Source organism: Vanessa atalanta, chromosome 28 (genome assembly GCF_905147765.1).
Source record: "Vanessa atalanta chromosome 28, ilVanAtal1.2, whole genome shotgun sequence".
Classification (NCBI taxonomy): Eukaryota; Metazoa; Arthropoda; class Insecta; order Lepidoptera; family Nymphalidae; genus Vanessa; species Vanessa atalanta.
Window position 1 is genome coordinate 5695135 of NC_061898.1, and position 11163 is coordinate 5706297.

At 35.3% G+C, this 11163-nt stretch overlaps 1 protein-coding gene across 2 annotated transcripts; it reads left to right on the forward strand.

The window, feature by feature from the left end:
- Positions 1-516: 516 nt before the first annotated feature.
- On the forward strand, positions 517-10154 carry LOC125074879 (zinc-responsive transcriptional regulator ZAP1-like). Of its 2 annotated transcripts, none has more exons than XM_047686342.1 (7): positions 517-664; positions 2858-2940; positions 6290-6461; positions 7638-7810; positions 8352-8629; positions 8877-9024; positions 9262-10154. In XM_047686342.1, exons 2-7 carry the CDS (start codon positions 2879-2881, stop codon positions 9989-9991), a joined length of 1563 nt encoding a protein of 520 aa, XP_047542298.1. In that variant the 5' UTR covers positions 517-664; positions 2858-2878; the 3' UTR covers positions 9992-10154. The 2 variants fall into 2 exon arrangements, with proteins under 2 accessions (XP_047542298.1, XP_047542299.1); XM_047686343.1 differs by having other exon boundaries at positions 8880-9024.
- The last annotated feature ends 1009 nt before the right edge of the window (positions 10155-11163 follow it).

An 11163-nucleotide genomic window follows, 5' to 3' on the forward strand; every position in this document is an offset into this window, starting at 1 on the left:
CGGCTCTATTAATTAATTAAGTAACTATTTCAATTTAATTGCTTGAAATTTTAATACAAACATAATATCAAAAATGACATAATAAAAGAATACAATAATAATTAATCTAAAAAGTAACGTGTAAGACGTTAAGTGCGTGGCAACCTTTTGTATGATTTCACTTTATAAAATAATGTTTATTGGATAGTAATTGTAATTAGGTTCGACTAAAAAATCGAATATAAACTGACATCGATTTAGAATATAGATAGGTTATTAATACTCGCACTTATAACTACGTACGTATTGATAAATACACCATCAACAGCAACTCTCAGTAGTCACTAATATTATTTAGTTAAATTTCGTATTCAATATCAAGTTCATTGTAAAATTAAAAATAAATAGTCATAATATTTTATTATAACGAAATAACCGATCTTGCAAATTCCCTTCAACAGATACCGGTAAGGTATATTAATAACTTGAAACTGACAACACTAGTAACTGTCAAGTATCCAATAAAAATAAAGAAATAGTAGTAAATATTTTTCGTGCTTGTTTTTTTAATGCTTACTTAATAGTTTATTCAAGACTTCAATAAATACGGCCATAACTAAACATGTTGTTATTATATTAAGTATTTGTTAATATACAAAAGGGTTTTATTTATAGTAAAAGCGTGGTGAGTATTTAATAATATTTTTGTTATTTCTAACCTTGTTTGCGGAGCTTTTGCGCGCGAAAACTGTTATTCAATCAAAACATACGATGAAACTGTCAATATAAATATTTAAAAGCTCAAAATAATGATATGTTAAGTGACCGAAAATAATAATTGTGGCGGCTTATTCGCTAAATCGCTTCGCATTGTATCGGCGTTTTAGTCTCGCTCGGTGTTGCATAATGGGCTTTATGTACCAAAGAATACGGTCGAAATGTAGTTGCGATTTAAAAACGATATAGAAGGACCAGAATAAGGACGCCCAACAAGTTATTTAGTGAATGTTTTGCCTATTAGAAGTATACACATATTAAATTTTTAATCTGTGATATGTTATTGAGTATTATTAAATAAATTGTTGTTAATATTGTTTTATTGTGAAAAGTAATTTGTGTTTAATATAAATAATATTGAGTCAACAATATTTAATATAAAAACAATTCTTAAATATTATGAAAAAAAGTATAGTTACTAATAACAGACACAAATATATCCAGATAAAAAAAAAAAACAAAATAATTGTTGTAAATAATTAATATTTTGTCAAAGTACAATTTACTATTTATTAATAATACAAGTACTATTTATATTGCAATTTAGTATACTAGTAACAATAATATAGATTAATCATTTTTTTAATTGTTAGGTTCCGTAAAATCTTACCAGTATATTGACATTTATGTTAAAACTGAAAATTTTTTAGTAAAATAAACTGTGTGGACTTGTCTTGGGTTCTGAAATAGGATCTCATCAAATCAAATCAATCAATAAATATACTTTATTCGAGTCTTTTACAAGCACTTTTGAATCATTTAACAAACTATTTAAAGTAAAGCTACCATCGTAGTATCTTGTACCTCCTGTTTGAATCTAATTACAATCTCATAATTCTCAAATAGTAGTTTACGTACATGCATTTTTAAATACTTTACATATGTATACGTGATTGAATAATTTAAACATAATTTTTCAATAGAATTTTAAACTTATTAGAGTATATGTATGAAAAACAATTCAAAATTGGATGAAAGATTCAACCAACTACACAGCCCATATTAAGTTCGCAAGTGTGTGTGTAAAGACAGGTGCACTCTATATACTGTCACTTTAATAATCCAACGGGTCGGCAAATCTGTTACAACTAGTTTAGGAGTAGGTCTTACGGCTTTACATGCCTTCTGAGATGTGGGGTACAGATGGCCAATTTCTAGACTCCGGGCTGTGACTGAATTTTCGTCAACAGTAAAATCCCATAACTCTTAAACGCTTGCAGTTAGAACCCAGGACCTTGGGATTTGCAGTCTTATATCTGGCCAGTAGAACAATGAGGCAGTTAATATTACATAACATAAAATTTTAATCTAAATCATTTAAAAGTTTCATAAGTTAAAAGCTAAATAATCTTCACTTAATTGACTGTAAAATATTGAGGTGGTTTATAAATTGACGACTCTTGTTTATATGATATTGCACGGATATACCAATTTATCGGCACATTTATTTATTTAAGATTCACGAGTGATAATTTGATACACAACATTTTAAAATGTCTATATCCCTTTTGATAAAATGGTATTTATTTATAACAAAAATAATATATCACATTTATATTATAACTAGCAACCCCACCTGGTTTTGCATGAGTAGGATAAATACAGAAAAATTCTTGATTTGCTCTGGCAGGGACGCCGCACCAAAGTTTCATCACTATCAAATGAATTTAGTCATACAGGACAAACATAGAATCAGTTAATATTATTTGTTAAGACGAAGAAGACGATAAATATAATAAATTTTTTGTTTGTTCATAAAACAATTTATGAAATAGTGTTGCATTGTTTATGTATATGTACACTTATATTCTGGGTTGTATAAAATAATATACTTAATTTATAACATATATTTTGTGTATATTAAATGTACTTTTTATCATATTTATCGTACATTCGTTTAAAAAGAGTAATATGTATTGTTGTGTTGAGTTTAAGGATAGCGAGCTGGTGAATAAAAACACAAGGGACATAACATTTAAGTTCCCAAAGACGTTAGCGTATTAACTTTGTAAGGAATGAATAATTTTTCACAGGTAGGACTATTTGGATCTGTAGCCAAATCTGCCTTTTTTTAATTAAAAATTTTTTTTTTTTTTTTCAGCCGGCTATATGAATTGGAACCATGGTCAAGATATGCTGTGTGGACGGCTGCAACGATACAAAAGACGATGTTACATATTTCAAGTGAGTATTTGACTTCCAAAGTTCCGATAACAGCTTCGTCGATATCCAAGACGCCATTTTTTCGTAAGTCCATAGTGAATATCGTAGATTATAGTGCCAAACCACATGTAAATGGAGTACTTAGCCAATAGTAATATTTAACAATAGTCATACTTATTTTGTAATATTTACTTTTGCACCAATAAATTATTATTATTATTATTCAAGCTTTCGACCAATGATATCGCGTCAATTCAAGGTCAAATGTTGTTTATTTGGCTTTTCTCAAGATTTGGTTGGAAAAGAGTGTAAATTGTATAAATCATGAATTAAAGACAAATTATAAACATACTATGTTTTTGTTGGAAGAAGTTAAACAACGCCTAATAGCTTAAATACTTTTTTGTTATCTCTTAACTTTTCCTAGTGTCTGTCAATGTGTTATGTCACTTGCACTTGTTTTCAATAAACCGTTTTTAATGCTTACATTCTAAATCTTATTACTTCTACAGGTTATGGGCCCAGACTCGTATACCTAATTTAGAGTAAACATTAAAATATTTACCGTTAAAATAAGTCATAGTAAAGTATTGCGCGATATATTGTACTTTGCCGGTCCCGTAAAGAATGGCTATGAATAACATACAAATTGAGAAATTGGTCGGACGGGAGAATTACTCCACATGGAAGTTTGCAGTAATGTCATATTTACAATTGGAAGAATTGTGGGAAAATATTGAACCAGGTACCGATGTCGATTTTAAGAAAGATGTCAAAGCAAAGTCGAAGATAATTTTCTTGGTTGAACCTATGAACTACGTACATATCGAAAATGCAAAAACAGCGAAAGAAGTCTGGAAAAACCTACAAAATGCGTTCGAAGACTCCGGGCTTTCGAGAAAAGTCGGCTTACTTAAGGATTTGGTCAATACTTCATTGGACAACTGTGGTAGTATCGAAGAATATGTGAATAAAATTATGAGTACAGCGCATAAGTTGCGAAACATTGGTTTCGAAGTAAACGATGAATGGTTGGGAACACTCATGCTGGCAGGTTTACCGGATAATTATAAACCAATGACCATGGGTCTGGAAAGTTCCGGTATCAATATATCATCAGATTTTATAAAAACAAAGCTCTTACAGGAAGTGAAAGTTTCCGAAACTTCTGTATTTTTTACAAAGCATAAAAATACCTCTCACGACAATAAAAAGCCAAAAGGGAAGGGGCCTCGTTGCTATAACTGCAATAAATATGGACATTTTAAAAATCAGTGTACAGTACAAGTACAGAAAAGTAATCAAAAAACCTTTGCAGCAGTTTTTTCAGCTTACAGCACACTGAACCAGGATGACTGGTATATTGACTCTGGAGCAACAATGCACATGACAAGGCGCTCAGACTGGATGTATGATGAACAGACACCTCCGGTTCATAGAATAAAGGTGGCAAACAGTGAAGCGATCCCTGTGCAGAGTATGGGTAAAGTAAATATTCAAACCAAATTAAACAAAGATGAACATCGAATACAGGTGAGAAATGTTCTGTTTATTCCTGAATTAACTACAAACTTATTATCTGTTAGTCAATTGACAAAGAATGGCTGTAAAGTGGAATTTACTAATACTGGTTGTAACATTTACAATGGCAATAAGAATTTAGTAGCAACAGCGAAGCTAATTGACAACATGTACAAACTTAATGTTTTAAGTGGAAATGCATATGCTGTGACAGATTTAATTACATTGCATAAAAGAATGGGTCACTTAAATATGGCCGATGTAAAGAGGTTACCTCTATGTACTGAGGGTGTAACTATTTCTGGTAAAGAAGTAAATACTGTTTGTATACCCTGTTGCGAAGCAAAACAAACACGATTATCATTTCCAAATTCGGGTTCTAGAGCAAATGCATTACTTGACATTATTCATACTGATCTGTGTGGTCCGATGGAGACTCCATCTTTAGGTGGGGGGAAGTACTTCATAACCTTCATAGATGATTATTCTCGTAAAGTATATGTTTATTTTCTAAAGAACAAATTGGATATTACATCAGTGTTTAAGAAATTTAAAAATGAAGTAGAAAATGAGCTAGAGAGGAAAATAAAAATATTAAGAAGTGACAACGGAAAAGAGTTCTGTAATAATGATTTTTCTGATTTTCTGGCAGCTTCTGGAATCAAACATCAGACCAGCACTCCATATACGCCCGAGCAAAATGGTGTAGCAGAGAGGATGAATCGCACGCTGGTAGAACGTGCAAAGTGCATGTTGTTTGAAGCAAAACTGCAAAGAACATTCTGGGCAGAGGCAGTCGCCACTGCCGCATATATCATAAACAGATCCCCATCACGTGTACTGGCTGAAACAACACCATATGAGAATTGGTCTGGAAAGAAACCACACATTTCTCATTTAAAGATATTTGGTTCTGAGGCCATGGTACATGTTCCTAAGCAAAATCGGCGTAAGTGGGATAGCAAATCACGTGAATTAATCTTTGTAGGATACTGTGTGAATACGAAGGGATACAGGCTTTATGATAAAGTTAGTAAAAAGATTGTAATTAGTAGAGATGTGGTGTTTATTGAAAATTGTAATGTTTTGGAAAATGTTGCTCCGGAAACTGTGTCAGTACCACAGCAGATTACACTTCCTCTAAGTAGTACAGAGATTGATTGTTTAGACTCAGAGAATCAGACAGAAGAAACAGGTATCAATGAAAGCTCACAAAATGAAACATCTTCAAGTAATGAGAATTCATCTGATAGTAGTATCTCGAATAGACAAACTGATGAGACTTATCATCCTGATACAGATGATTATCATGATTGTAATGATGAATATATACAAAGTAGAATTACATTGAGGTCACATCAGAGAAAAAACATGGAAGGCAATAATTTCATGGGTTTTATGGAAGTTACAGATCCAATAACTGTTGAAGAAGCATTATCAGCTTTTCTGCAAGGCGACATAGAAAAGGAGATTTATATGAAGCGGCCACCTCTATATAAGAGTAATGAGAAAGTATGTAAACTCAAGAAATCTTTGTATGGGTTAAAACAAGCGAGTAGGCAGTGGAATAAGAAGCTCTCAAAATTGGTTTTCTGTGCCTCCAAGATGGGCTTATGTTTAAGAGAGGATGTTGGAAGAAGTTAAACAACGCCTAATAGCTTAAATACTTTTTTGTTATCTCTTAACTTTTCCTAGTGTCTGTCAATGTGTTATGTCACTTGCACTTGTTTTCAATAAACCGTTTTTAATGCTTACATTCTAAATCTTATTATTTCTACAGTTTTAACCGTTTAAAACTCGCGTGTTCTAGGTCGTCGCTCTTGATTGGTAAACCCCCTAATTGTTCCAGGTTTCCCAACAGCCGTACACTTCGACGCAGATGGTTGGACGCGTTCACGCCGTCAGAGAAAGTGACCATCGATTCGGTGGTATGCAGTCGCCACTTCCTGGAGGGTCAGTACGAGCTGGTAAGGGGCAAGAAGCGGTTGAAGGCGAAAGTGGTACCTAGCGTGTTCATTGAAGTAAGTATTAGGTTATAATCAGTGATCGAATAATCGGATGCATATTTATCTAAAGTTGAGGTGTTGGCTGTAATGGAATGCACTTTTGTATCGAAAAAATCCCGGGATTCCGGAATCGACGAATACAGTGTTTTGGTTATAGAATTAAGTCGGGTGAATACAGATACTTGCGTTCAGGTGTTTGCTCATATGGAATGCACTTTTGTATCGATCGTAAAAAATCAAGCTATTTCAGAATTATCGTTTAGTGCTTTCCGACTATAGATCGGGTGCTGGCTAATGATATAAATTAATTGCCAAACTGTCATTGCAGACGTCAAGATAAGTAATTTCCTTTCTTCACTCTACATAGCGACAAACAACTCGGTGCCTTGAACTTTAAACAAAGACACATATAAATAATTATGTAGTACCAGAGTCCCGGGTTTTTTTAAATTCATAATACTACATGCTAAATAAGTCGTCTCCATGCCACGTATGCGATTAGTTTTGCATACCCGAATTTTTGAAATCCCTGGATTTATATTTAAAAAATATGTTTTAAGAAGCCGCTTCCATAATTTCTAAGCGAAAAAATCAAAAATTTAGGTAAATATGCATCCGACTATTCGATCACTGGTTATAATTGTCTTGAGTATTTTTTGAACTCTTGATCTTGTTCGGTTATACTGATTATTAATACCGAGTGCAACGACATAGACCTCACTCTAACATAGGCTTAATCAAAGACAATTTTTTTTTTTTTAATTCACTCCAGTAATTGTTGTGCGCTGCGGCTTTGCCCTTTATAGGGGTTCGTTGTTAGGAGTTAGGTATAAAAAGTAGTCTTTTACGTTCGTTTCATCATTGAAAATTTCATCAAAATCGGTGCAGTGGTTTGGCTGTGGAAGAACAACTGACATTTACAGACAGACAGAAATACTTTAGATTTTATAAAATTGATATAGATATAATATCAAACAGAACACATATCCCCCTATATAATGTTATATGTTAATAAAAAAAAAAACATTTTTAGTTCAACTGTACATGAACAATGTAGTTGTAAAATGTGTTTTGCTATCCATACTTATCATTAAACATAAAATGTTTTTTAGTAAAAAAGCGACCTTCACATCGACCAATAAAAACGGCTGAGCAATCAAATGTAATCAAGCGTCCTTGATCGCTTTACAGGATCAACCGAAATCACCGAAGACCGTTGCAAACGATGCCGAGCAGAACGAAGACATTCCCGCCAAAACAAATGAAATCGCCACAGATACGCGAAAAACAAAAAGCCACACAGCAGACACACAAACGCCGGCCAGTACCATAGATAGTGAACTTTGTAACGGTATAGTGAGAAGGTAAGATATAGCCTTAAATAGTAAGTCTGGGAAAACATTACCGATTACTTAACCGACGATTGCGGGTTAAAACCCAGGCACCGCTTAATTTCGATGTGCTTTATTGGTGTTTATAATTCATGTCTTGCTCGCAAGGAAAACATCGTGAGGAAACCTGCATGTGTCTATTTTCAACGAAATTCTGTCACACGTGTATCCAAGGACCTGTGGAGCAGCGTGGTGGAATATGCTCCGAACCTTCTACTCGAAGGGGGGGGGAGGCCTTAGTCCAGCCGTGGGAAATTTACAGGCTTTTAATGTCTGTCTGTCTGTGAGCGCTGGCTGTATTTTAGGCGTAATTTATTGAAGGGAATAAGCTCGCAAGCCATCGCCCCATTAAGAGGACGAGGGAGAGGACGCTGTCGCTCATTAGTGGGAACTTTACAAAAAAAACTCCAAATTTTATTGCGGGAAAAGTTTAATATTTAGAGGGGGGGGGGAGTGGTTTGTGACCATTTATTCTTAATCCTCTACTTATATATATTAATATATTTTCCAACAGAACAGATCCAAGCATAACAGCCATCGATTCAGAAGCGAATAACGACATAGAAGACATCATAACAAATTATCACATAAAACAAATTAGACCATTGAACGTGCAAAGGGAAATCAACGACACGGACAGCGGTGAATTGGCAAATGTCATCGTAAATGAACAAACGAACAGCGAGATGGCAACACTAGTACAAGATTTGGAATTTGGAAACGAAGAGATGAAAATTATCGATGTTGACAATCTGCAGGATCCGGTCTTCATCGAAGTAGGCGTTGATAAAGGTGAGGATTTAAATGGTTTGTTCAATGACATGTCTATATTTTTGTGTTTTAATTATGGGCTCTGTGTACGTTCTCCGGATAGGTACGGTCCATTTTTCAAGGGTCTTTATAAAAGTTTTCGATGGAACTGGAAACATACTGTTGAAAATTCTGGTTTTTCTGATTAGATAAGTTGAAATTTTCGGCTTTAGCTGTATATATAATATTTTTTAGAAAAAAAAGACCTAATTTGAATATTATTTATCAGCAGGTGATCAGGACCAGACGAACCAGGATTGTCTGATGCTGCTCGAAAGCGTCCAGTGCGAGGTGGACCCCAGTAGCCTCATGTTTCAGGACAATGATATCGAGACCGACGCGGACACCAGTTCAGATGTTGTGGATTTGGGAGAAAAGTAAGTAAAGATGGCGGTTGAGGTTTTTATGTATCTCTGGACCTAAAGAAAGGATAACTTTAACCAAAAAGTGTCGTCATAGCTGTAAACATGAATATGTACGGTTAGCAAAACAATGTATTTGAATTTTGGTTTTATAAGAAACTTAATTACGCTTAAAACTGTCTACAATTTAAATGCTTGGTAATTGTAAGCGTTGCCGTGTTAAAAAATTATAATTGGAAATTGAATTTACAGAAAAGAAGATCCGATAAGCCTTTTAACGTCGAGCGACGAAGACGAGGTAATAATCGAAGAGCCGCACATCGACACAGTCGAAGTGTCCGACGAAACCGACGAAGACGACATGCCGCTCGTGAAACTAGTCGACAAGAGGCCGAAGAAATCAAAAAAGACGAAATCGAAATCATCAAAATCGAAAACTAAATCAAAGTCCGTGCACTCCGCTGAGAATAACATCGCGAAAATAATGTGGGGCCTGTACGAGTATTACTGCGTCGAATGTCACTTCAGGACCACGAGCAAGTCGGAGTTCAAGAAGCACGCAACGGAACACCCCACGGTCATACAGATTTGCCAGATGTGTGGTTACACGACGGCCAGCAAAGCACAGTTCGCTCGACACAAACGAAAACACCAGGACGAGAAAAAGTTCAAATGTCACCTGTGCGACTATAAAGCCAGACACAACATGAGTCTGATATATCACCTAAAGTCCCACGATAGTGTCCGTTTAGTGAACGCGAAACGAGGATTCAGATGTGAAAAGTGCGGGTTCCAATCGGACGTGAAGACGAGTCTGTTGAAACATATACGTTTGTGTACAACGGATACGAAGAAGTACGTGTGCGGCAAGTGTAGCTATGAAACTAAGAGGAAGTCCGATTTGAGGAGGCATAAGTTGAGACGGCACAAGGAGGCGAATGAGGAGGGAGACGATGACTATGTTCCCCCCAATTGGTCATAAGTGTTTATTATGTATGAATCGTCGAACGTTACCGAGAAAATCTGTTATTTACAGAGTTTTTGTGCGTTGGCAAGCAGTGGAAACAATTGTTTTGTACTTTACAAATATAATTTGATCCTCTAACTATTGAGAGATTGTGAGCCGAGATGGCCCAGTGGTTAGAACGCGTGCATCTTAACCGATGACTTCGGGTCGGCAGGCTCTCGTGCTCGGCGGTGAAGGAAACCATCGCAAAGAAACCTGAATGTGTCTAATTTCAACGAAATTCTTCCACAAGTGTATTCCACCAACCTGCATTGGAGCAGCGTGGTGGAATATGCTCCAAACCTTCCTCTCATAGGGAGAGGAGGCCTTAGCCCAGCAGTGGAGAATTTACAGGCCGTTAATGAATGAATAATGAATTAGTGAGAGGTCCCTTAACGAGATCAATCACTTATATTGTAACAGTTCAAGTTTTTGGCATTCCATAAGTGAGAGATCTGAGCATTACAGTAACCTGTAATGGTACAATTTGTCCATTTAAGGGGGGGGGGGAGGTTGCAAGCCCTGGTTACCTAGTACCCACTCATGATATTATACCACTAAGCAGCAATTAAGGGTCAGTGAGTCAGGGTAACTACAATCACAAGAGGTGTAACATCTTAGTTCCCAATAGCGGCACATTGGTGATGTAAGTGATGGTTTATATTTCTTACAGCGCCATTGTCTATGGACGGTGACGTATACTTACCATTAAGGTGCTCATTTACTCATACGGCAACTAATATTATGAAAAAACCTGTTGCATTATGTGTAAGATGCCTTATCGTGGCGGTCAGTCTTTGGAACGACTCATATGTGCTGTTTTGACTTAACGATGATTTTAAACAGGGGATTATCAGTTATAAAATATGATGATATAGTCATTTGCAATAATTTGATTGTTATTCTGTATCTGTGACAAGTGAGTTTAAACTGAAGGCAGTAGGTTTAAAACGGGGAAGCAACTCCATTTTTATGGACTTAATTTGTGATTTATCTTGTGTAGATGGAGTTTTTCTTCGTGAGGAAACCTTGTGTTGAATAACATGCTTCTAATACATGTATAGAGCTGGATTTAAAGGAGAACATAAGGACTAAAGTCTTAAGGCCTCCACAAGAAAGGGGCCTCATTTCAATACATATGTATTGAT

Excerpts from the sequence above, each read along its gene's own strand:
- LOC125074879 (XM_047686342.1), top strand. The coding sequence starts at position 2,879 with ATGGTCAAGATATGCTGTGTGGACGGCTGCAACGATACAAAAGACGAT. Across the intron at positions 8,630-8,876 it reads CGAAGTAGGCGTTGATAAAG|CAGGTGATCAGGACCAGACG; the intron begins GTGAGGATTTAA and ends ATTATTTATCAG. Across the intron at positions 9,025-9,261 it reads GTTGTGGATTTGGGAGAAAA|AAAAGAAGATCCGATAAGCC; the intron begins GTAAGTAAAGAT and ends TTGAATTTACAG.